The sequence below is a fragment of the Anabrus simplex genome, chromosome 1 (genome assembly GCF_040414725.1).
Source record: "Anabrus simplex isolate iqAnaSimp1 chromosome 1, ASM4041472v1, whole genome shotgun sequence".
In the NCBI taxonomy this organism is placed as follows: domain Eukaryota; kingdom Metazoa; phylum Arthropoda; class Insecta; order Orthoptera; family Tettigoniidae; genus Anabrus; species Anabrus simplex.
In genome coordinates, this window is record NC_090265.1 from 960,876,552 (window position 1) to 960,901,023 (window position 24,472).

Below are 24,472 nucleotides of genomic sequence, written 5' to 3' on the forward strand. Positions count from 1 at the left end.
CAGTACGGGGAAATTGACATATGTTACTGAGAAGGGAGGTAGTGTGATAGATATGGTTTTAAGCTCGGAAGGAGTGATGGAGGATATTGTAGGAATGGAAATAGGAGGCTGGATTGAATCACGCCATTTCCCAGTGTGGGTTATGTTGAAAAGGAGGGGAAGAGAAGTGTATAAGGAAGGAAGATGAGACGAAGGATAAACAAGGGAGTGGATATAATAAGTATAAGTGGTCAGAGAAAGTGGGTCGGGATTGGGATAGGGTAGCAAAAGAGGAAGTACAACTTCTGAAATATGGGTGGGAAGGTGCGTTAGAGGAGAATAATATTGATAAAGCCTTGGAATTGCTGCTACATCCAATAAAGATGATAGCGCAGAAGGTAGAATGTAGAATAAGAAATAAGAAAGAGGGTGAAGAATGGGTTAATAGAGAGTATGAAGGAATGAGGAGGAGGGTGCTGGGTGCGTTAGGAGAGTATAGAAAGAAAGGTGGAACGCAGAAGGGGAGGTTTTCTGCAAATTGAGGAAGAAGTACAAAAAAGAAAATTTGTGAGGTAAAAAGAAGTGGTTAGAGGAGCAAATTGAAGCTATAAATATTGTAAGACTAACAGCATTGAAAAAGTATGGGAAAAGATTAATAGAATAATTAAGGGAGGAAGGAATGTAGAGAGAATGAGCATTGAGGAAGTTAAGTGAGTGAGGTACTTTGGCGAATTACTCGGTGATAAGGGGGAAGAAAGGTGGAGGGGGACGGGGGAAGAAGTAATTTGGAGGAATAGGAGAGTAGCAAATTATGACCTGGACAAGGAAATTACAAAGGAAGAAACCTTGAGCGTGATAAGGAGATTCAGGGCCAAGTCCGCGGGGAATGTAATGGGATAAATAACAAGTTTTGGAAAGCAAAAATGAGACGATGATAGAGGGCACAGTTTAACTATTCAATAAGATCTATGAGGGGGGTAAGTACCCGAAGGAATGGGAAATAGGAATTGTATGTCCAATATACAAGGGAAACGGTAGTAGGGACAGTTTGAGCAATTATAGAGGAATATCTCTGTTAGACTCCTTAAGTAAAATTTACACGGGGGTGCTGGCGAACAGGTTAAGTGAATGGGCTGGGGGAAATGAAATATTGACAGATTTCCAAGGAGGATTTAGAAAAAGAAAAGAACAGTGGATAATATAATGATAGTAAAGACCGTTCTAGAAAAATACAGGAGCCTGTCTAGTCGTTCGGTCTATGTGGCAGCAAAATATTTTAAAAAGGGTTTGATAAGGTAAATAGAGTGGCTCTATTATAGAAATTAGGTAGATTGGGGGTTTCGGAAAAGATGTTGAGGGCAGTGGATGGAATATATAGGGTAATCAGGTTTTGTGTACAATTGGGAGACAGTAGATTGAGCAGACACTTGGAATCTAAGGTGGGTTTAAAGCAAGGATGTAAATTATCGCCAACATTGTTTATTTTATTAACGATATTTTGGAGGGACATGGGGCCAGCAATTGGGCCGTGGCGGTAATTAATGGGCTAGAGGTACCGCGACTGATATTTGCTGATTATGTGATACTGATGACTCTAACTTCAAGGGGGATGCAGAGAGCTTTAAATGTAGTGTCGCTTTTTGCGAAGAAATGGGGCTTGAGAATTAATGGGAATAAATCTTAAATGCTAGTAGCCCAGGTAAACAAAGGAAGAGGGGTAGAAGGGAAATGGGTCCTGTAGGGAGAAAGGTTGGAACAAGGAAGGAAGTTGGAATATTTAGTAGTCATTATTAACAGTAAAGGAAACTGGAACGATGAGATTATCAGGGCGAAAAGGAGAGGCTTGGCAGCCCTAGCCTCAGTCAAAAACTTGTTAGCTACTTATCCGGGTATTAGTTATAAAACCTTGAGGTTAGTGTTAAGATCGGTGATTTTCGGGAAGGTATTGTATGGCGCAGAAGTATGGGGGTTGGATGAGAATAGAGGTGAATTAAGACGTATTATTAGTAGTTTTGGTAAGATCGTGATGGGGCTGCCGAGGTGCACAGCTAATGCAGGGGCGGAATTAATGTGTGGGGAGGATTTGGAATTCGAGTGTGTGAAAAGAATAGTTAGATACTGGATGAATTTAAGAAGACAGGAAAGGGGGAGAGTATTACATGCCGCGTATGAACAACAACAAAAGAGCATGTATAAGGGCGGCTGGCTAGAAAAAATTGAGCGATATTTGGATATGATAGGATTAGGGCATCTGTGGGGGTTGGTTTGGACGAAGACAGAAGCTGGAGGGATGAGGGTGCTTGAGAGGAATATTAGGGACATTCATAGGCAGAAATTATTGGGGGAAAGTAGACTGAGAAATTCGCTAAATATTTTTATTAAAATAGAGGAGGTAACAGTGATAAATTTTAGATACGTTGACAGGTTAAATAGGCGTGGGATGGTGTGGTGGATTTTGGGATTGCATAAAAATAAGGGATGGTTACAAGGGAGAGACAGGACAGTGTGTATATTATGTGAGGCAGTGAATGACGATTTTCACTTATTAGTAAGATAAGAAATAGATTACTGAGTGCCGAACATCGGAAACTATTGGGAAGAGGAGATGAGCAGGATATTTTAAGATGGATTATCAAGCAGTAGGAAAACGGGGGCGAGTTGAACAGGTATCTATGTGCGGTAAAAATGTCCTGTGAGAGCAAACTGAAAGAGGCAGAGTAAGAGGGTGGACACGGGGGTATGTTATTGGAATAGTGATGTATGCCTATGGTAAGCGTGTTTAATAATTTGATGATATGCACTGGATGGAGATAGTATGATAAAATTAATGGTGAGGGGAGTACTGGTATTGGGTAAATAATGGAGTGGGTGGAGTTGGGTAAATGGTATGTGATTTTGTAAAGGTAGGGACTGTTTGTTTGTGATATGGCAGGATGAAATGTAATTGCTGACTAGTGTTGTTTTGGTATTTGTCGGGAGTAAGTCAGGGAACAATGAATGTGACGCAAGTTGATGAGTGCATAAGGACACGTGATGAGTGTGCTGGAACGAGGAGTCGGTGACATTTACAGATAAAGTGATCTTGTATAGGATATATTTTAATTTAGGGTAGTTAAGGAGTATTTCGTTCAGGTAGCTAGTTAGTATATGGAGCTTCAGTTTATTATTATTATTATTATTATTATTATTATTATTATTATTATTATTATTATTATTATTATACTTACCGTTATTATTATTATTATTATTATTAACTTTTTATTGTGAACATGTATTTGGGCGCTGAACGCCTGTTATGTTCAAGAATAAATAAATAAATGAATAAATAAATAAATAAATAAATAAATAAATAAATAAATAAATAAATAAATAAATAAATAAATAAATAAATAAATAAATAAATAAATAAATAAATAAATAAATAAATAAATAAATAAATAAATAAATAAATAAATAAATAAATAAATATTTTGTTGGTGCGTTGCCCACGAGATACATAAAATCAACACAACATCACAATTACTCCGTACATCACAATGTTAAACTCCGCCAAGAGCAGAACAGAAACCTGGCGGGGCCGATGCCCTCGGTGTTAGGCCCCTTTAAACAACAAGCAAGAAACCTGGCATCTGGCGGCCAACCCTTAAATTTCAGCGGTAAATTAGTAGCTATGTCCCGCCCTTGTATATCTCGTAGGCAATAGTTGGTGACACTGGATATGGGTACGTTTATTTCGAAGGCTATCCTCTGCGGTACTTTATATCCTATGCTGTGCATCATTGCTGTATGCTGTGTATTTTCTTTGACTGGCTGCTTGTTGGCTGTCACTGGTTCGGGGAGCATGTTTGAGGCGTCAATTTACTTTACATTTGTTTGATTGCAAAACCAACGTAAGTAACTAGGTCACATTTAAAAAATGTAATGTTGAATGTTTGACTGTGTTTTGTTCAAATGCTTCTGTATTGTACTTGTTAGCAATATTATGAATGGCTACCCAAAACTTTCGTATATTGGTATGTCAATGGTGTGTACATAATTTTGTTGTGGCGAGTTAGGTTTGTTTACGAGTTTTCAGTAATTAAGAATGACCACGTGATTTTTAAATCTTTTTTTCCGTGATGTGGAAGTAATTATGGATGTATATTATAGCGGGATTTGTTTTCGTGTGTAAACAGTTTTTGCGGTAATCTTATCGCTGACGCTTATTGTTTCTTACTCTGGTGTGGAATGAAGTAGATCGCTGAAAAGCACTTTTCACACATCTCCGACTCGGAGTGTGGGTCGTTGTTGAATGTGTTTTGAAAGTAATAAGCTTAAACTCTCGATTTTTTTTTTTTCGCTAGGGTAATTGAATTAGGTTGTTCGTTTTCAAAACTTCATTGAATTCATGGCCATTGTTATGTTAAGTTTGTTTACAGGCCGGAGACGGTCTTATTCAATATTTTATAGTATGGTTATGGTGATTAAAGTGAAAGTTCGACTCTCGTTTGATACTAATCAGAAGGAAAATGGAAGAGATATGACACTTCGAAGAATAAAGGTGGCGGTAAAAGCAAGACAAGGGTCACGAAGGGCGAGAAAATTAAAAGATCCCTAGGCCTCGCAAATCTAAAGATGAAAGTGAGGAACATGATACGAGTAAATTGAAGCAATGCCGGACTGAGCTAAGGGACTTATGGTCGCCATCCCAAACACTCAAGTTTAGAGCTCGAGTCCTCCTTCTGGTGCCTTTTACGACAGGCAGTAGATACAGAAAAATATGGTTTATTACTAGTAGTGATAGTGATACAATAGTCTTTTTACTAGGGGCAGAAATGGGAATACTTACGTGGTGTCGCTGCCTTCACCAAGGTGGCCTTTTTTGAAAAATCCAGGCCAATGTATTTGGAATTATAATTAAAAGTCATGTTTCACTGGTGTGAATTCCATGTAAAGCTGGAGGTCCTATGTCCATTATCACTAATTTAACAGCCCTTTGATTGTTTCATTGATGTACTATTTGGCTTGCTTAAAATCATGACTGTATTACCATGCTACATTACAGTAGCGTAGACAGTATTTCAGTTTCAGCAGGCCAATTATGGGTAGGTCTTCATCCAGAGTTTCATTTTGTTGGGTGTCCAAACTTCAGAGTGTATAAGGTGGCTCCTAGTAAGAGTGGTGGATTCGTGTGGTTTATGGAAGCTAATAATAATATAGATTGTATATAAAATCTCTGTGTATATAGAATAACGTCCGGAGTGGCTGATTTATCATCACTAAGCCAAAACTACAGGACATTTAAAAAAAATGAAATTTTGGGGATACATTTATATTACAGTAAGGAAGGAGTTTTTGGATACTCCATTGCTAAGGGAGTGCATTTTAAAAATGGGTGTATCTAGGCCTGTATCTCAAAAACAAGATCAGTTTTTGAGATAAATATCCTCATAAAAAAATTCAACTCCTTCACTTATTTTCACTCTCCTGTAAGCGGATATTCCGAAAACAAATGTACCAATATTTAAAGCAGATTTCATGTACCAATTTTCACACCTGTAATATCATTAATCCAGTCCGGGGGCCACCCATGTGTTGCGACTGTCGTTTGTTTCCTCGCTCGCGGCCTACTCGGAAAGGATGTTCTCTAGCAGTGCTCAATGCTGCCAGCCTCTGTACTTAGGAACTATGCTTGCTTCGATAGCTGATGGTGGTGATTATTAGATCCTTGCCTCCGGACGGAAGACGATTGGTCTGCACGGTTAAGATTCTTGCCGTGGACAAGACCATTGGTCTGGATAGTTAGGATTCTTGCCGTGGACAAGACCATTGGTGTGGACGGTTAGAAGCCATGAAGCGACGTTAGATAGTTAGGATTCTTGCCGTGGACAAGACCATTGGTCTGGACAGTTAGAAGCGGCGTTAGGCCCCTAGTTTCGTGAGGAAAGACGATTGGTCTGGACGGTTAGGATTCTTGCCGTGGACAAGACCATTGGTCTGGACGGTTAGAAGCCCCGAAGCGGCGCTAGGCCCTTAGTTTCGTGAGGAAAGACAATTGGTCTGGACGGTTAGGATTCTTGCCGTGGACAAGACCATTAGTCTGGACGGTTAGTAGCGGCCCTAGGCTTCTAGTTTCGTGAGCGCAGCCACTTGCGGTTTTATTGTGCTGCGGTTGGTAACGCATTATGATTAAGTTCCTTCACGGGAAGGAGATCACGTGCCACTTTACATTGGCCAATAGGAATACAAGAAGCTACTTGAGAAATGAATATGGCGTGTAATAATCTTAATTAGGTTATAAAAGTAAATGTACTTCTTGGGGTGGGATGGTGAGTTCCTGGACATCGCAATGAACACATCTCGTCTCACATGCTCTCAAAGTAAGATTGCATTAATTTCCACTCACTTATAACATTACAAATGTAGTGGCCCCCGGGCTGGATTAATACCAAAAACTGAAAATGTTACAACATCCAAATAGGTATTTGAAATCTGCTTTAAAAATGAAGAAAGTATTTTTTTTAATAGACTTTAGAGAGGACTGTTTCTCACATGTCGAGTTCTATGTCTCATGTTCCTGAGTTAGCTCTGCCAGTTGCCTGGTCATCTTAGACCCAAAAGGGAATACCACAAATGTGGTTTACAAAGAGGGTCTGGGATAAATAAGCTCCATTTCTGGGTGATTTTTGATATTATAGGGATTTTCAGATAATTTCTTAGTGCAGTACCAAGGATCGATTACTTATATCAAATTACAAAATCCACGTGAGTGAAGCCGCGGGTAACAACTAGTGTTTAATAAAAGTACATTCGTTAAAACTCTTTGGGTGTCTGGAATCCTTGGACATTCCACCCCCCTCTTCCCCACCTCTTGATACATCGTTGTCTTCATCTATTATTCCCTTCACAAATACTAGTTCTTAACAGACACTGAAGTGTCAGAATTTTGTCCTGTAGGAGTTTTTGTAACGTGCCAGAAGTCAACAGCAGGAGCTGTTGCTATTACAACACCCTTTTAAGGACCACTGACCCAATCTGGGATTTGGACCTGCAAACTGACACAGGAGGACAGCGGCTCAACCGAGACTAATGAAAAGGAGGCGTTTCATTGTTATAAATAGATAATTATTATTTTTACGAAGGTTTTACGAGGAGCATTTATTAAGATATACATTTTCCAATTGTCCTGAATGCACGAGACCGGACGGAAGCACTAACTGGGAATTAAGGAGCCTTGCAGGGATGTTGCTTTCTTCTTTGTTTACTTTTAGGTCACCTTATTTTGGAATTTGACTTGAGGTATCCTGCTTTCGATTCCCAGCACTGACAGAGTTAAAGGCATGGGATGGGGGAGATACAACCTTGTTTGTGGGTGCAATTGAGTTGGCCTTGAGTCTCCCGTAATCAAAATATGTATGACCTGGAAGGTAGTCGCCTTCACGGGGCATAGTATCAAAGTGGTTCCTTTTTTAAGAAGACAGATTAAATTAAGATTCTACCTCCTCACAAAGGAAGAACAATATAATTAATTTTACGATCAGTTTCAGTAATGCAGCCGGCTTATGTTAACAGTACAGAAGCTATGATTTGGATTGTTGGATATAATTACATTGTAACCAATCAAAACAGTCAATATCTATTGAAGATCCATCACCCGCACTTTGTAGGACTGGCTTTCTTCTCATATCCCCCTCCCAATGAAAAGTTGTGCATTCTCCTGGCATACCTCACCCACTGAAATTATTTTCTGGGTACGCCACTGTATCGATTCACCATTTAAGGTATAAGGTAAGCCAGAAGAATGGTTGGATACTCAAAATACACCATCATAAATGATGCAGTTATGGTTGAAAAATACTAAAGAAAAGTAAGCAATCTTATAATCGTTAGCAATGGGATCTTACGTTTTTAAGTACAATCCAAATCAATGGAACGTGACTTCCCATTTAAATTTTTTTGTATAGGCCTACATCGACTGTGATTCATGCCTCGGCCATCTTGATGAGAAAATAGAATTATTGGAACTGAGCTAGAACACCCGGCAATGACAAAATAGTTACCCCTCCTTTTGATGGTGATATTTGAGGTTCCGATTAGTCCCCGGGCATTGACAAAACAGACAGGCCTACCTATAGAACTTACGCATGCATCCGCGATCATGTCTTGCTACTACATGCTAGTGCTGCTGTTGGAATTAAACTTTTTCAAATTATTATTATTATAATTGGCGTATGGCCAATGAAAACATATGCAAACCGGTTTGCTCACTTATAAAATAACATGGATTTAAAAGAACAACAACTTAAAATTAAATAGTCTTGAAGAAACACTCGCTTAATTTATCACACTTCTTAAAACGTGATGTAGAATCGTATTAAAATACTTCAATAAAATCTTCAGCGATCCTAGTGAGGTGGAAACGAGCAATCAGTCCTTTAAGATGTTAACAAGTACAACGTTCCCAGTTCAATGCGGACCTGTAATAATAGGGATGATGTAATAAACTATCACTTAACTGAAGAGGCAATATATAAAATTACGTCTTATAACGTAAACGTTTTTACGTGGCTCACCTCAAAAGATCGCTGTCCGTGCGAAGCACAGTGAAGCCTAGTGAGCAGTGTTGTGATGGTAATCAAGTGTTCAAGGTTGGTCGGGACCAAAGGTGGGAAATAGGGGAAAGTGGGAGGAGCAACTGAGGAACGGCGACTTGTTGGAGCTCCAGATGGCGTGGTTGTAAAAAGCAACTAGTAAAGCTATTACGCATAATATGAAACACCGTCCTATTGACCGGCATATGTACATTTAAAAAAAACTCAATTAAAAAATCAAATAGAATATTTGATTTTTCAGAAATTTCATTTAAATTAAAGTTTGGATTAAAGTACTGTTCCAGGTGTATATAGCAACCCTCCGTAACATCCAGCAAACTTCCTTTTCCTAAGTTCTCCAAGATCTCAATGTCCTGTTCTATAGATATGAATTTATGCTTCAGATCCTGTACATGCTGGCCTACCGCGGAAAATCTGTTATATTTTATGGCATTAGTATGTTCCGTGTATCTAATTTTGAAACTTCGTCCTGTTTTACCTAGATATGTGCACCCACAGTCGTTGCATTTAAATCTACACACACCCGATTTGGAATATGGGTTCGATCTATTAACTGAGGCTGAATTGTGCAATACAACTGTATTATTATTATTTATTATTATTATCAGTACAAAATGAAACCTTGACTTAACTTATATATATCCTTATTATAAGTAAATATTGCGAACACCTTTTGATTAGGTTTGTCTTTGGGCAAAGTGGTTTGTGAAGGGTACGTTAACTTGATGATACGTTCAATAAAGGATTCACTAAAACCATTAACCTTAGCCATTGAACGGATTATATTGAGTTCTTTATTCAAATTGGCTTTTGTCATGGGGATCCTAAAAGCCCGTTCTACTGAACTATTGTATGTAGAGGTATTTTTTTTACTCTGTGGGTGTTCTGTGTCTTGTCTAATAGTGACTGCCGTTTGTGTAGGCTTTCTAAAAATACTGTAAGCAAAAGATCAATCCGATCTGTTGATTTTTAAGTCAAGAAAATTGATTCATTACTTTCTGACTCCACAGTAAATTTAATCTGTGGGTCAATTTTATTAAGTACATCTAGAGTAGCCGTTGCATCCCTAACACGTTCGTCTAAAATTACTAATGTATCGTCCACAAATCTAGACCAAAACAGAATGTTGTCAAATTCTCTGTCGTTCTCCATCATGTATGTTTCCAGGGTCCGCATTGAACTGGGAACGTTGTACTTGTTAACATCTTAAAGGACCAATTGCTCGTTTCTACCTCACTAGGATTGCTGAAGATTTTATTGAAGTGTTTTAATACGATTCTACATCATGTTTTAAGAAGTGTGATAAATTAAGCTAATGTTTCTTCAAGACTATGTAATTTTAAGTTGTTGCTCTTTCAAATCCACGTTATTTTATAAGTGAGCAAACTGGTTTGCATATGTTTTCATCAATTTATGGTTTAAGACTCGCAAGTCTCGGACTTGTAGAAAATATGGATTTTGAGACAGTATAATTGTCACACAGTTTTAAATTGTTAATATGGTTTTAAATTGTGTTCAATTATAAAACTGAGCGCATGTCTTGATGGATTAAATAGGTCAGAATTTACAGACGTTAAACCTGACCGTGGGGAGGTTCTTGACCAAAGAATTGAAATTTATCTTTTCTTAAGGAAGACTTTTTTTTTTAGGATATTGTTTTGACCTGGATGCAGGCCATGGCATAGTCCTTTTCCATGCAAGTCTTCAGTTCTGTCAAGATAAAATGTGCCAACATTTATTTTTGTACTTGTGCTTGAAAATGAGCTCAGGCTTTTTAATTTTTTTAAAGTCCAGCATAAGGCAGAATATTTATACAGTATCATCATTTTGTTCAGGCCTGTTTGTAACTGTGCCATGGTGCACTAAGAAATAGTGATAAGCTTGGAATGCAAGGTCAGCCAAGTACAAGGAAGTGAAGTGACCCACTGAAGAGGCTAGAGTGTGTGCAGGTGAGTGGTACATGCTTGAGGCCATGGTGCAGCAGCAAAAGGGTCTGAATAATATGAATAATACTTGATGGGAGGATAAGGAGTGGATCATACATCTTGCCTATTTTATTGAAATTTGAGTAGCTAATTCAACTAAATTCAAAACATGAGCCAAAAATTTGCTGCTGATTGTTGGGATGAATTTTGAGTTGAAGACTGATGTGGGAGATAGGTGTAGACGAAAGATCATTAACACATTTTTTACCCTGATACATGATTTGTATCCAAAACTTGCAGAGAGCTAGTCATGCTATGCTCCCATTTATCTCAACATATTCCTAGGAGTCAGGTTTTCAAACTCTGCGTATGAAAACCAAGCCCTATGTTGTGGTAATGTGTGTACCGCTTTGAGATCCTGGGTTTGATTCCCAGCTGTCCAAGGATTTTAACGAATGCTGAGCAGGGTTCAGTTTGTCGCGTGCGACTAGATGAGGCACAATTAAAATATCAAGGAAGGTTCAACCTTTTCAATACAAAACGTGTTGCATAAGATGTTCACAACATAATATTTATTAAATAGTTAGAACCGGTTTCGACGCCCATTGCGTCATCATCAGCTACAAAAATCACAATGGGCAAAGTACATGTCATAGAAATTGCATTAATAACTCTTGCATGGCTGGATAAAAAACGGTAGGCTGCTTTTTCTTAAAAGCTAGAAGAACTTGAGTAAAATATGATGTGATGTGACACACAAAAGCATAGTAGTTTGATGGGTAAGTATTGTGCATAAAATTGAACTGATGCTTTGAACATAAAAGTCTGAAGATGATGATAAAACGATGTGGTAAAAACAAAGTAGTAAAATTGTCCACTCTTCTGATGTTCAATTCAGGCACAAAAGTCCAGGTCCAATGTTATATAGCAATACCAACAAAAGGATTTTGTCGAGGCCGGGACACCTGATGTTGAGCGATTGAATAAGGTTGATCTTCGAATTAGTCTCAGCTCAACAGGGTGGTGAGTCTTAAAAGAAAGGAAAGAAAAACTAAGTTAGTGAAATGGAAGTCTAAATGGAGTCGCGGCCAAGGATGATAGGATATGAGACTCACCTTGTTTAGCGTGCTGAGTGTGTGGTGTAAGAAGAGTTGAGGACAAGTGAGATGGGTGTGACTGAGTAGCAAAGTTAGAGTGAGAGGGGTGGAAAGGGGGGGGAGGGGAAGTAGAGAGGAAAGGGGGTAGGGAGGTGGAGTTTAAGTCGGGTCAGGAGGGCGGAGTGACAGTGGTGTGGGCCGTAAAAGAGTACTGTGGAGAGCGTGAAAGATCGATTTTCCTCCCGTGGTTTTTATACCTCTAAAGACTTCTATTAGGAAGTCGAAAAGAATGTTGGATTTTTCTGAGATTTCGTTAAGATTTAAGTTAGGGTTAAAAAATTGGTCTAGGTGAATAAAACAGTTCTCCGTAACGTCGAGTAAAGGGCCTTTATTTATGTTTTTGAGAATTTCTAGGTCTTGTTCTATGGTAGTAAAATTATGCTTTAAGTCCTGTATGTGTTGGCCTATTGCGGAAAATCTATTATATCTGATGGCATTAACGTGTTCTAAGTATCTAACTTTGAAGCTGCGCCCGGTCTGTCCGATGTATGAGGAAAAACAGGTTTTGCATTGAAAACGGTAAACGCCTGACATTGCGTAAATGTCAGACCTGTTAACTGATTTGGAATTGTGAACTATATGTTTCTATTGCTGGTTCTGTAAGAAATTTTAATATTATGCTTCTTGAAAATATTCGTTACACTGTGTATGTTTTCGTTAAAGGTGAAGGTGGCGAATAGGGCAGGGTTATGTCTTTCTTTGGTTAATGTTGTCTTTAGTCTATGCTTACATTTGTTAATAATGCGTTCTATGAATGAGATGTTATAACCGTTGAATTTAGCAATGGCACGAATGGTGTTTTCCTTCTTTAGGTTTTCTTTGGATAATGGTATTTTTAGTGCAAGGTCTACCATACTATAGTAAGTGGCGCATTTATGTGCGTGTGGATGTGTAGAGTCGTTTCTGATAGTAGTCGCTGTTTGGGATGGTTTTCTGTAGATATTGTATTCTAAAGAAGAAGGATGTCGTTTAATTGTAAGGTCTAAAAAATTGATCGAGTAATTGGACTCGGATTCTAATGTGAATTTTATATTAGAATCAATCTTGTTTAAGTTATTAAGAGTGGTAGCTGCATTAACCGTTCTGTCATTTAGAATAACATATCTAGACCAGAAGTGTATATTTGAAAAAGTGTTATTGGTATTAATTGCAGTGTCTTCTAGGAAATCTATGTAAATTTCAGCCAAAATTCCTGAGGCCGGCGACCCCATAGCCAGTCCATCTTGTTGGTAAATGCATTTGTCAAATGCGAAATAGTTGTTATGTATTACGAGTGTTAGGACCTGCATAAAGTCTTGGATCTCTAGTTTACTTAGCCCACTATATGTTTTTAGGTTTTTTTGTATTATGGGAAGGAGTTTTTTGGTGTTGATACTGGGATACATATTATTAATATCGAATGAGTGAAGGGTGTGAAATGGTAGTATTTCAAATTTATTCAGTTTTTCGATTAGTTAGATGGTGTTTTTTACAGATTTTTTCGACCAAAATTTATTGTTTTTACTAAGAAATTTTTGTATGATTTGGGCCAATTTATATAATGGGCTAGGTCTATAGTTGATGATGGGGCGTATGGGGGCGCCGGTCTTATGGATTTTGGGGAGAGCTTTAGCGGTAGGCAGGCCGGGATTCATATTAATTAATCTCATTTTTTCTTGTTCTGTAAAAAAGAATGATGTATTTTTTAAAGTTTGTTTTAGAAGACGTTGGATTTGCTGTGTCGGATCTTTTTTGACTAAAGAGAAAGAACCAGTATTAAAAAACTTTGTTTTTTCGATATAATCATTTTTATCCATGATGACCGTTGTATTGCCCTTATCAGCTTTTGTGATGATAAGGTTATGAACTTTAATTTTTTCCGCGAGTTTTGTAATGTGTTCTCGTTCTGCGAAGGTTTTTTTATGTGAACTAATATTAGTGGGAGTTGTTCTGTTTTTTAGGTTATTGATTTTGTTTAAAGTTCATTTGACATCGAATCTAACCTCATCTTGTGCGTCTAAAGGTATTTTATTTATGGCTGTTTCGGATTCTATGACTAGTGTGGTAGCGATGTTAACTTTATTTGGATTAGGCCAATTGTGTTTTGGTCCTTTTTCGAGGATCTCGTTTTCCTTGTCTGAAAGTGTTATTTCTAGGGGATGGAAATGTTCTATTAAAGACTCTAGGTTACGGGTACTCGATTCGTTAGGAAATGTTGTAGTTGGACTATTCAGCCTTGCGTTATTTTTAAGGTGGTTAAGTTTCTTCTCATGTGTTGCTTGTTTTTGTTCAAGTATATAGAACAGTTTGTCCGCAATTTTATTTTGGAATATATTCCATTGAGCTTTAGAAAGTAAATGTGCTGTCTCAAGGTGCGTCTCATATAATTTGTTATTTAAAAAAGATTTTTTCTTGTATAAAAATCTTATTTCATTCTTAAGCCAGATTTTATTTACCTTGGCTTGGGTTTTCGAGTGTTGAGGAGATTTTCGTTGTATTTTTTTCGAGTTATTTTTAAGAAAGTTCGGAGTTAAATTGTATAATAGACATTGTTTTAACAAACGAATGTCCTTGCCCAGTTTTGCGATCTTTATTCTTAGGCCCATGTATTGATGGTCTTTAAATTTTGCTTGGTTAACTTTGTCATTATAAGTTAAAAACTTCATTTTCCCGTATTGAACTGAGATTCACAATTAAAATATCAAGGAAGGTTCAACCTTTTCAATACAAAACGTGTTGCATAAGATGTTCACAACATAATATTTATTAAATAGTTAGAACCGGTTTCGACGCTCATTGCGTCATCAGCTACAAAAATCACAACGGGCAAAGTACATGTCATAGAAATTGCATTAATAACTCTTGCATGGCTGAATACAAATGGTAGGCTGCTTTTTCTTAAAAGCTAGAATTCATACAAAAATTTCTTAGTAAAAACTATAAATTTCAGTCTAAAAAATCTGTAAAAAAACACAAATCGAACTAATCGAAAAACTGAATAAATTTGAAATACTATCATTTCACACCCTTCACTCATTCGATATTAATAATATGTATCCCAGTATCAACACCAAAAAACTCCTTCCCATAATACAAAAAAACCTAAAAACATATAGTGGGCTAAGTAAACTAGAGATCCAAGACTTTATGCAGGTCCTAAAACTCGTAATACATAACAACTATTTCGCATTTGACAAATGCATTTACCAACAAGATGGACTGGCTATGGGGTCGCCGGCCTCAGGAATTTTGGCTGAAATTTACATAGATTTCCTAGAAGACACTGCAATTAATACCACTAACACTTTTTCAAATATACACTTCTGGTCTAGATATGTTATTCTAGATGACAGAACGGTTAATGCAGCTACCACTCTTAATAACTTAAACAAGATTGATTCTAATATAAAATTCACATTGGAATCAGAGTCCAATTACTCGATCAATTTTTTAGACCTTACAATTAAACGACATCCTTCTTCTTTAGAATACAATATCTACAGAAAACCAACCCAAACAGCGACTACTATCAGAAACGACTCTACACATCCACACGCACATAAATGCGCCACTTACTATAGTATGGTAGATCTTGCACTAAAAATACCATTATCCAAAGAAAACCTAAAGAAGGAATTGAACACCATTCGTGCCATTGCTAAATTCAACGGTTATAACATCTCATTCATAGAACGCATCATTAACAAATGTAAGCATAGACCAAAGACAACATTAACCAAAGAAAGACATAACCCTGCCCTATTCGCCACCTTCACCTTTAACGAAAACATACACAGTGTAACGAATATTTTCAAGAAGCATAATATTAAAATTTCTTACAGAACCAGCAATAGAAACATAGATACAGTTCACAATTCCAAATCAGTTAACAGGTCTGACATTTACGCAATGTCAGGCGTTTACCGTTTTCAATGCAAAACCTGTTTTTCCTCATACATCGGACAGACCGGGCGCAGCTTCAAAGTTAGATACTTAGAACACGTTAATGCCATCAGATATAATAGATTTTCCGCAATAGGCCAACACATACATGACTTAAAGCATAATTTTACTACCATAGAACAAGACCTAGAAATTCTCAAAAACATAAATAAAGGCCCTTTACTCGACGTTACGGAGAACTGTTTTATTCACCTAGACCAATTTTTTAACCCTAACTTAAATCTTAACGAAATCTCAGAAAAATCCAACATTCTTTTCGACTTCCTAATAGAAGTCTTTAGAGGTATAAAAACCACGGGAGGAAAATCGATCTTTCACGCTCTCCACAGTACTCTTTTACGGCCCACACCACTGTCACTCCGCCCTCCTGACCCGCCTTAAACTCCGCCTCCCTACCCCCTTTCCACTCCCCCTCCCCCCCCCCCCCCCCCCTTTCCACCCATCTCACTCTAACTTTGCTACTCAGTCACACCCATCTCACTTGTCCTCAACTCTTCTTACACCACACACTCAGCACGCTAAACAAGGTGAGTCTCATATCCTATCATCCTTGGCCGCGACTCCATTTAGACTTCCATTTCACTAACTTAGTTTTTCTTTCCTTTCTTTTAAGACTCACCACCCTGTTGAGCTGAGACTAATTCGAAAATCAACCTTATTCAATCGCCCAACATCAGGTGTCCCGGCCTCGACAAAATCTTTTTGTTGGTATTGCTATATAACATCGGACCTGGACTTTTGTGCCTGAATTGAACATCAGAAGAGTGGACAATTTTACTACTTTGTTTTTACCACATCGTTTTATCATCATCTTCAGACTTTTATGTTCAAAGCATCAGTTCAATTTTATGCACAATACTTACCCATCAAACTACTATGCTTTTATGTGTCACATCACATCATACTTTACTCAAGTTCTTCTAGCTTTTAAGAAAAAGCAGCCTACCGTTTTTTATTCAGCCATGCAAGAGTTATTAATGCAATTTACTTTGCCCATTGCGATTTTTGTAGCTGATGACGCAATGAGCGTCGAAACCGGTTCTAACTATTTAATAAATATTATGTTGTGAACATCTTATGCAACACGTTTTGTATTGAAAAGGTTGAACCTTCCTTGATATTTTAATTGTGAATCTCAATTCAATACGGGTTAATGAAGTTTTTAACTTATAGTTCAGGCAGTTGGCCTGTTCACGAAAGCGGAGTAATATGACCAAGAGGGTTGTCATGCTGATTGCGTGATTACTAGTCACTACAGTATCTGATAGGCAGCAGTTTTCTTGACTGTCCATTGCTTTTAATGGGCAGTATGTACGGAAGGTTTGCTTTTTAAATTTAGAGAAGTTTCCTTCAGGGCAGATCTAGTATCTAACATGGAAGAAAGTACTAGATATTCTATCTTGTTTTCAAGACATCGAGATCATTCTGGTTAGTTTAGGCAGAGGATGATATTAAACATCTTCTGATTGTAAATCTAAACTAATGCTAATGATTGCCATATTTGACTACAGTTTGAATCCCAGTGTTGTGGGGTGTTCTAAAAATAAGTTGTCAAAGTGGTTTGGATTCCACATAGAACTGGAGGTCCTGTGGTTATGATCACAATATCACCTAAAACTACTGGTTTACTTTTATTAAATAAATATTATTTCTGCATTAATGCCATTTATATATATATTAACACTAACAAACTTTCCTCCTAACCACCACTGCATAGCGCGACAATCCCTGAGCCCAGTCAGTAGGGGCCACAGATAGTATAGTCGTGTTTCGCTCAAAAAACTTCCACATTCCTTGAAGCATTTTTATGCTCACTGTCAGCAGCAGTCCTTCATATGCTTTGCCCTGATGAAAGCTTGGCTTTTTGTTTAGAAGTTAATATATAGGGTGTTAGGGTATACGTGCAGATATGTCTTGTAGCAATGGAGAACGATGTGACGAACCATTATATATAATTCTTTTAGTAATCGTCGGAAGTTACTTTCGTGAGCGAAGGGATATGATGTTTTTAGAGTAGTTAATGCGCCTCTTTGAGATGAATGGATAGCTTTGTTTTGTTTATGTATATGGGCAACCTGTCCAAGATAATGCTGAAGGCTGGTGCTACTGGTTCATGACAACTTATGCACCATTCTTGTCAAACCAGGTTTGTTTTACGGGTATGTGTATCCTGTCCAAGATTACAGCTGAAGCCTGGTGCTACCGGTTCATGTTATGTTCCTTAACATTCTTCCCAAATCAGTGTGTGTTTTTTATTTTATTTTTATGGGCAGCCTGTCAAATTGTTAGAATTTTGTTTCAGTTTCAAGATCTTCAGACGCCCTTGGTCATCGATCTCGGTTAATAGAGATGTTACAAGTTACAAGAATCATTGTGAAAACCGTATGTATCGAATAGCCGGTGTTAATGTGGGTTCTGTTGCTGTTGGGTCCTTTTGTGGGATTGGGATGTCTGTGGTCATGTGCCCCATGCTCTGGTGAGTATGGAAATGACCTGAAAACCTGTGACAGTGCAGGATCTCTGAGCATGTGATATGATTATTCGAGCATAAGGTTGGGATAGGCGCTTCCAGATGTGAAATACGGTATGATCCCCATTGTGCGTTGCATAAAGGCAGGAGGAAGAAGGCAAAATTGTGTTGATGTCTTCGTAAACAAAGTTCCTTACGTCAACGAAAGAATGCATGGGATAGGATGTCCAAATCAGTAGTGTCAAAAATGAACTATCGAAGCACATCGAATGTTTCGTGTCAAATGAATAATGGACATGTTATAAAACTAAATATATTAAACATACCTACATTTTGTGCTTCCTGCTGGGCAGAGTGGCTCAGGCACTTGAGGTGCTTTCTGACCTCAACTTCACAGGTTCAATCCTGCCTCAGTCTGGTGGTATGTGAAGGTGCTCAGATACATCAGCCTCGTGTCCTTAGATTTACTGGCACGTAAAAGAACTCCTGAGGGACCAAATTTTGGCACCTCGGGGTCTCCGGAAACTGTGAAATAATTAGTGGGACATAAAGCAAAATAACATTAAAAAGATGATTGTTCCTAGTAACCGACCTCTTACTACACCCATCCAGATATTGAGAAGTTGCCTTAACGTACTGTGCGGGGATGTTCCACAGCCCATGAATTGGTGTTATGCATATTAAACCTTCTTTGTCATGTGAAAATTGCCCCATCTGTCACGAATTCACCCGACAGAAAGTCTGGTGTGCGTGCTAGATAAATTAACCAGCGGCAGAAATCCACTCTTGTTTCGTAATTATCATCGAGCTCGATAGCTGCAGTTGCTTAAGTGCGGCCAGTGTCCAGTATTCGGGAGATAGTGGGTTAGAACCCCCACTATTGGCAGCCCTGAAGATAGATTTCTGTGGTTTCCCGTTTTCACACCAGACAAATGCTGGGGCCATACCTTAAAGCCACAGTCGCTTCCTTCCCGATCCTAGCCTTTTCCTGTCCCATCGTTGCCATAAGACCTATCTGTGTTGGTGCGACGTAAAAAGAAAGGCAATCAGCTGTTGAGAGACACTGCTCCCGTTGAATATGGTAAGGATGCATTTGCTCTTCATGCAGTGTCCTACGCACGGTCCAAGTTGGAACACCACTGGCACGTGTGATACTACGCGTACTGCACCCGAGATCATTGTCTACCATTGTCAGGATGTTGTCTTCTGGGCGTAGGATTGCACGAGGCCGTTCAGGCTCTCGTTTTTCATAGTGTGATGTAACACAACCAGTATCGTGAACACACTGTACAACGGCAAGTATCGTCGCTGGATTTGGCACCCATCTGTTGGGAAATCCTTCCTGATAGATTCGCGGAGCGCGACCCGTATTCTGTTGAGCCGCATCCTATGCTAGAAGCATATCAAGGTGTTGGTGGTTTTCATACACTGGCATTATTCAAATACTACTACTAAGTAACTTGCGTACGACTGTATTGAAGGGCAACTCAAGAGCTGAGGAAAAGAACCCTTCCACACGTGAGCACGTCCCCTGTTCCTCCTTTCCGCCTCTTCTCCTCCGTCACAACCAGCTTATTAAGGCGGAAACACACTACTGTCACTTCACGTGAACTCTCGGTGAGCTGAGTCAGCGTGGAGGGGAGGTTGATGATGTCACTGCATGTGGCGTGAAGACAGGAAACACTTCATCAAATGGCAAGCTACGATAGTACCTGTACATCCAGTTCATCAGATTCTGATGATCTTTTAATTGCCTGTGCTGTTTCTGTTGCCATGAGTACTGTCTGTCACAAACGACAGTGGGTATTGTAACTAATGTGCGGAGGGAAGAAAAGGGTGAATACCACAATTTTTAAGGGAGTTAAATGGACATCCACAAATGTTTCAGATTTACTTCAGGCTGAACAAAGATGAATTCAACTACTTACATAATCTCATCAAGGATAAATATTTTGGCCGAAGTACGCTGTCCATTTGCAACTGAATCGGGGGAATCCTAGATAGGAGGCTTTCCAGAAGAAAATCTCAAAAATTATTCAACTCGCCTGAAGGCTCTCTGCCATGGCAATTACCAATCGTTCGTCGTGGAAGAATACATTGAACAAGGAAGAAAAGAATTGTGCGGTAGTGAATGGATCAAGCAATAAACATTTATTCATCGATCTCTAATTCAACAGAGTTTGTATTTGCAATTTGTGCAGTGTTTAAATTATTATTATTGTAATTATTATTAGGGGCTGCCTGGCTGTGGCAGTAAAGGTGTGCTCAGTTCGCCCGGAAGGACGTGGGTTCGAATCCTTGTCAGGAAGTCATAAAATGTAAGAAATGAGACTTCCACTTCCAGAGGTGCACATGGCCCTAAGGTTCACTCAGCCTACATTAAAAATGAGTACCAGGTTAATTCCTGGGGGCAAAGGCAGCCGGGCGTAGAGCTAACCTCTCTACCCCATCAAGTGCCAAGGTTATGGATAGTGGAAGCCTTTACTTCCCATCCCTCCAAGGGCCTTCATGGCTTGTACAGAGATGACTGCTGTTTTATTATTATTATTGACTATTCGCCAATAATGTTTGCCCAGAAAACACTTCTCATCGTTTATGTGAGTAACTATGGATCTCAGCAGTTGTATAATGTCCTAAATATTATGATATTTTAAAATTGTCTGTACGTCGCACCGACATAGAGAGGTCTCATGGAGGCAATGGGACAGAAAAGGGATCTTAGTAAAGGTACAGCCCCAGCATTTTCCTGGTGTGAAAATCGGGCCACAGAAAATTTCAGGGCTGCCAACCGTAGAGTTCGAACCCACTATCTTCCGAATGTAAGCTAACAGCTGCATGTCCCTAACCGCATGACCAACTTACTCTAAGCTCTAATACCGGGCTGAGTAGCTCGGACGATAGAGCACTGTCCTTCTGATCCCAACCTGGCAGGTTCGATGGCGGTTCTGTTCGGTGGTATTTGAAGGTGCTCAAATACGCCGGTCTCATGTCTGCAGATTTACTTTCATGTAAAAAATCTCCTGTGGTAACAAATTCTGGTACCTGGTTGTCTCTGAAAACTGTAATAATTAGTGGAACGTAAAAACATTATTACAGTAATCATTTTACCTATTGGCACCTACTGACCAATAATAAGTCTTCTATTACAAATACCCACTGGCACTTCCATAGTACCTCTTTATCCTTCGAGCAATGTTCATGCATGGATGCAAGTATGGTTTTTAAAAATTGTCTCATTAAAAACAAATTCACTGAATACTTATAGCCTTTTCAGTGTCCACTGTCCTTTTATTGACCTGAACATATTATGAAGATAGCATAGACAACTCGCATTGTCTGTTGTCAGAAATTCAATGTAGACTGTCACAATAACAGCACAGAAATGTTGCAACCTCCTTTAATTTTTATTTTTTTACCATTTGCTTTACTTCACACGGACACAGATAGATCTTATGGTGACAATGGGATAGGAAAGGCCTAGGAATGGGAAGGAAGCGGCCGTGGCCTTAATTACGGTACAGCCGCAGCATTTGCCATGTGTGAAAATGGGAAACCGTCTTCAGGGCTGCCGACAGTGGGGTTCGAACCTACTACCTCCTGGATGCAAGCTCAAAGCTGTGCGCCCTAACCACACAGCCAACTCGCCCAATCCACTTTTCATTAACTATTTCCCTTCGTTTTTGTCAGCTTGTATCACTGAGTAACGTCATTGACATCTTATAAATCACACACAACTGTACAACACTTGATTCGCATGTATGTGCTGGTACGGATATTTGACGTTACATACTGTACATAACGAGTAAAAGTTAACACTCGGCGGCAACATGAGAAGGTACAAGTGGGGATACTTCGATGAGGATTATGTGTACTTTTCACACAGAGTATCCTAGACTGGCTTTCAAGTAAAGCAAGTGGTCTGGCACATGTCAGCCTCCCCTACTTGCCAAGCACTTAGGGGAAGACCACAACAACATGTGTTGGCCTGCGATAAGAAACAGGTTCAACAACCCCTATACTTTGCTACTGTACCTCCAGTACACGAGGACAGAATGACATAACCGGCACATCCTACTACGGCCGTTCAAAACACATTAGGTCCTGAAATATTTGGCTCAGTAATGCTGAAACTAAAAGGGCAAGGTAAAAAGTACAAAGCATATATTCTGAGATGTATTTTTCTTTACCGACTAGCAAAATAGCTGCACGTATACCTCTAACATTCTGTACATGTGACTTTAATCCAGAAATAATAATGGTTATTTAATAAGTGATAATAGGCCATGAAAAACCTGCATTCTTTAATTTCAAGTTTACATGCTTGTTCAGTTATTGTTTGAAGTGTACGTATTAAAATGTCTTTGTATTCTACCAAGTAATGCATGTTTTCTGTTTTGCAGATACATCATGTCGTTCAAGAAGATAGTTTTGAAAAGTACCACAATGATGTCTCTCAATGAACGGTGAGAATAATAATGGTTACCCAACATACACTGGTACATAGCAAAATGTAATTTTTAGAACAACTTTAAAATGAAAGAGACATTCTGCAGTAACATGTCTGGAGCTCTTGTTAACATTGAAAGAAGAAGTACCAGTAAATTAATTTTAAAACCACACACATTCAAGTAAAATGCTCTCCAGTGAAATGGGGTCTATTCTAGAGCCATGAGATTGTATACATGGGGCAAAGTCATATACTGCACTTCAGTTTGAGATTGCAGACGATACTTCAAAAGCTATGAGATATGACTCTAGAGATGACATAGTTGTGCACTTTTGGAAAATGATGTAACTTATGGAATAGTGCCACATTCCAATTTATTGGCCAAGCATATACTACTGATGTTTACCATATATTTTAAATTTAGATATTTTGTCTGAAGAGTTTGGGATATTTTTCTTCATTTGCTGTACTGTGTGTGTTTTGATTTCTTGCATGTACATCAGGGCAGTGTCATAAGTAGAACTCTTGCAGTTTTATACTTTGTAATTTATTTATCCATTTTATGTGTAGGTGAATCTTCTCAGTTTATAGTTGTTGGTTTGCTGGATTTTCAGAATGTGTTTCTTCTCTGTATCAATGCTGAATGCATATGTTGTTGCATTCTGCTTGGCATAAGCTAAGGAACAACAAAATAATCAACAGAGTGGAAGAGTGTACTGTTATTTATAATGTGTTATGTGGGTTTGAAGTTACAGCTGCTCATCTTTTCATTAAGTAGAGAGGCTTGCAAATGGTGAAGTTTTTTCTCAGTATGTTGTAATTCACTCTCATCATCTTTCTATAATTCGTTGGCAAGTTGATTAAATTTCTAGGGTTGTGAGAGCTGTAGAATTGTCAGCAAGTGGAAAATAAGAACCGCCATAAGACCTATTTGTCAGTGCAACGTAAAGCTTGTATAAGAACCGGAGACTAGTAGGAAAGAATGAAACTGCTTGCTTAATATTGTATGAGAGTAGGATTTTAATTCCCCACAGAAAAGTGATCATGACATTTTGATTATTTCATTTTTTAAAGCATACAGTTAACTGATTTTATATTTAGCATTTACAAATTGTATAACTCGGTAGATTTTGTGTGTGGTGATTTTATAAGCAATCAATGTAAATGTTACATGCTCTACACTGAGTGGCCAAAAGTCACAGGAAGGGGTGTCCCATTAGAAAATGTGCCGTGTTGTCCCCTTAGCGTTGCGGCTAGCTGTGGTATAGCTGAGCAGTTTGTCACAGACACCAGTGTCATGAAGATGGCAACACATCGCAAGTTAACCAACTTCGAACGTGGGATGATTGGCACACGGGTCGTAGCATTGCGGAGATTACACGCGAATTTGTGTTTCTGAGGTCAACAGTGTCGAGGGTGGGTCTTCAGTTCGCAGAGGGAATGTTACCACCTGCATAAACCGTTGCATGGGAAGACCGCAGGTGTTTAATGAATGGATGTCACGTCGGCTCCGCAGAACCGTACTGGGTGCTCGACGGGCTACTGTGAGTCAGATCACCACCCAGTTGAATGTTGGGAGTCAGGAACCCATTTCTATCAGGACTATAAGGAGGCAATTGCACCGCATAGGTTTCACCATCCAACGACCAACTCGTGTCCCTATGCTGACACCTCGACACAGAGCTGACCGACGTGCGTGGGCCTGTGAACATCGCCAATGGACTATGGAACAGTGGCGGCATGTGTTATGGTGCGATGAATCCTGGTTCCACTTGTATCGAGCTGATGGGTGCAAGAATGTGGCGTATACCCCATGCAGCTATTGATCCTGCCTGTCAACAAGGTTGTGTCCAGGCGGGAGGTAGCTCAGTTCTGGTCTGGGCGGCGTTCTCATGGTCACAATCAGGCCCCATTGTCTGGCTGCAGGGAGTGCTGACAGGTGCACGTTATGCGGACATTCT

The 24,472-nt window shown here is 39.0% G+C and overlaps 1 protein-coding gene across 2 annotated transcripts in view; it reads left to right on the forward strand.

Annotated features, from left to right (window-relative positions):
- The first annotated feature begins 3,718 nt into the window (after positions 1 to 3,718).
- The window catches only part of LOC136857811 (chromatin target of PRMT1 protein), a 253,971-nt gene continuing 233,217 nt past the window's right edge, over positions 3,719 to 24,472 (forward strand). Inside the window, exons 1-2 of one of the 2 annotated variants that reach the window (XM_067136755.2) lie at positions 3,719 to 3,869; positions 22,465 to 22,527. In XM_067136755.2, coding sequence (XP_066992856.1) covers positions 22,472 to 22,527 — 56 coding nt within the window. In that variant the 5' untranslated portion in view covers positions 3,719 to 3,869; positions 22,465 to 22,471. Of the gene's footprint in view, positions 3,870 to 4,265; positions 4,284 to 22,464; positions 22,528 to 24,472 lie in introns of those variants that run through there. The other variant, XM_067136756.2, reaches the window with a different exon arrangement.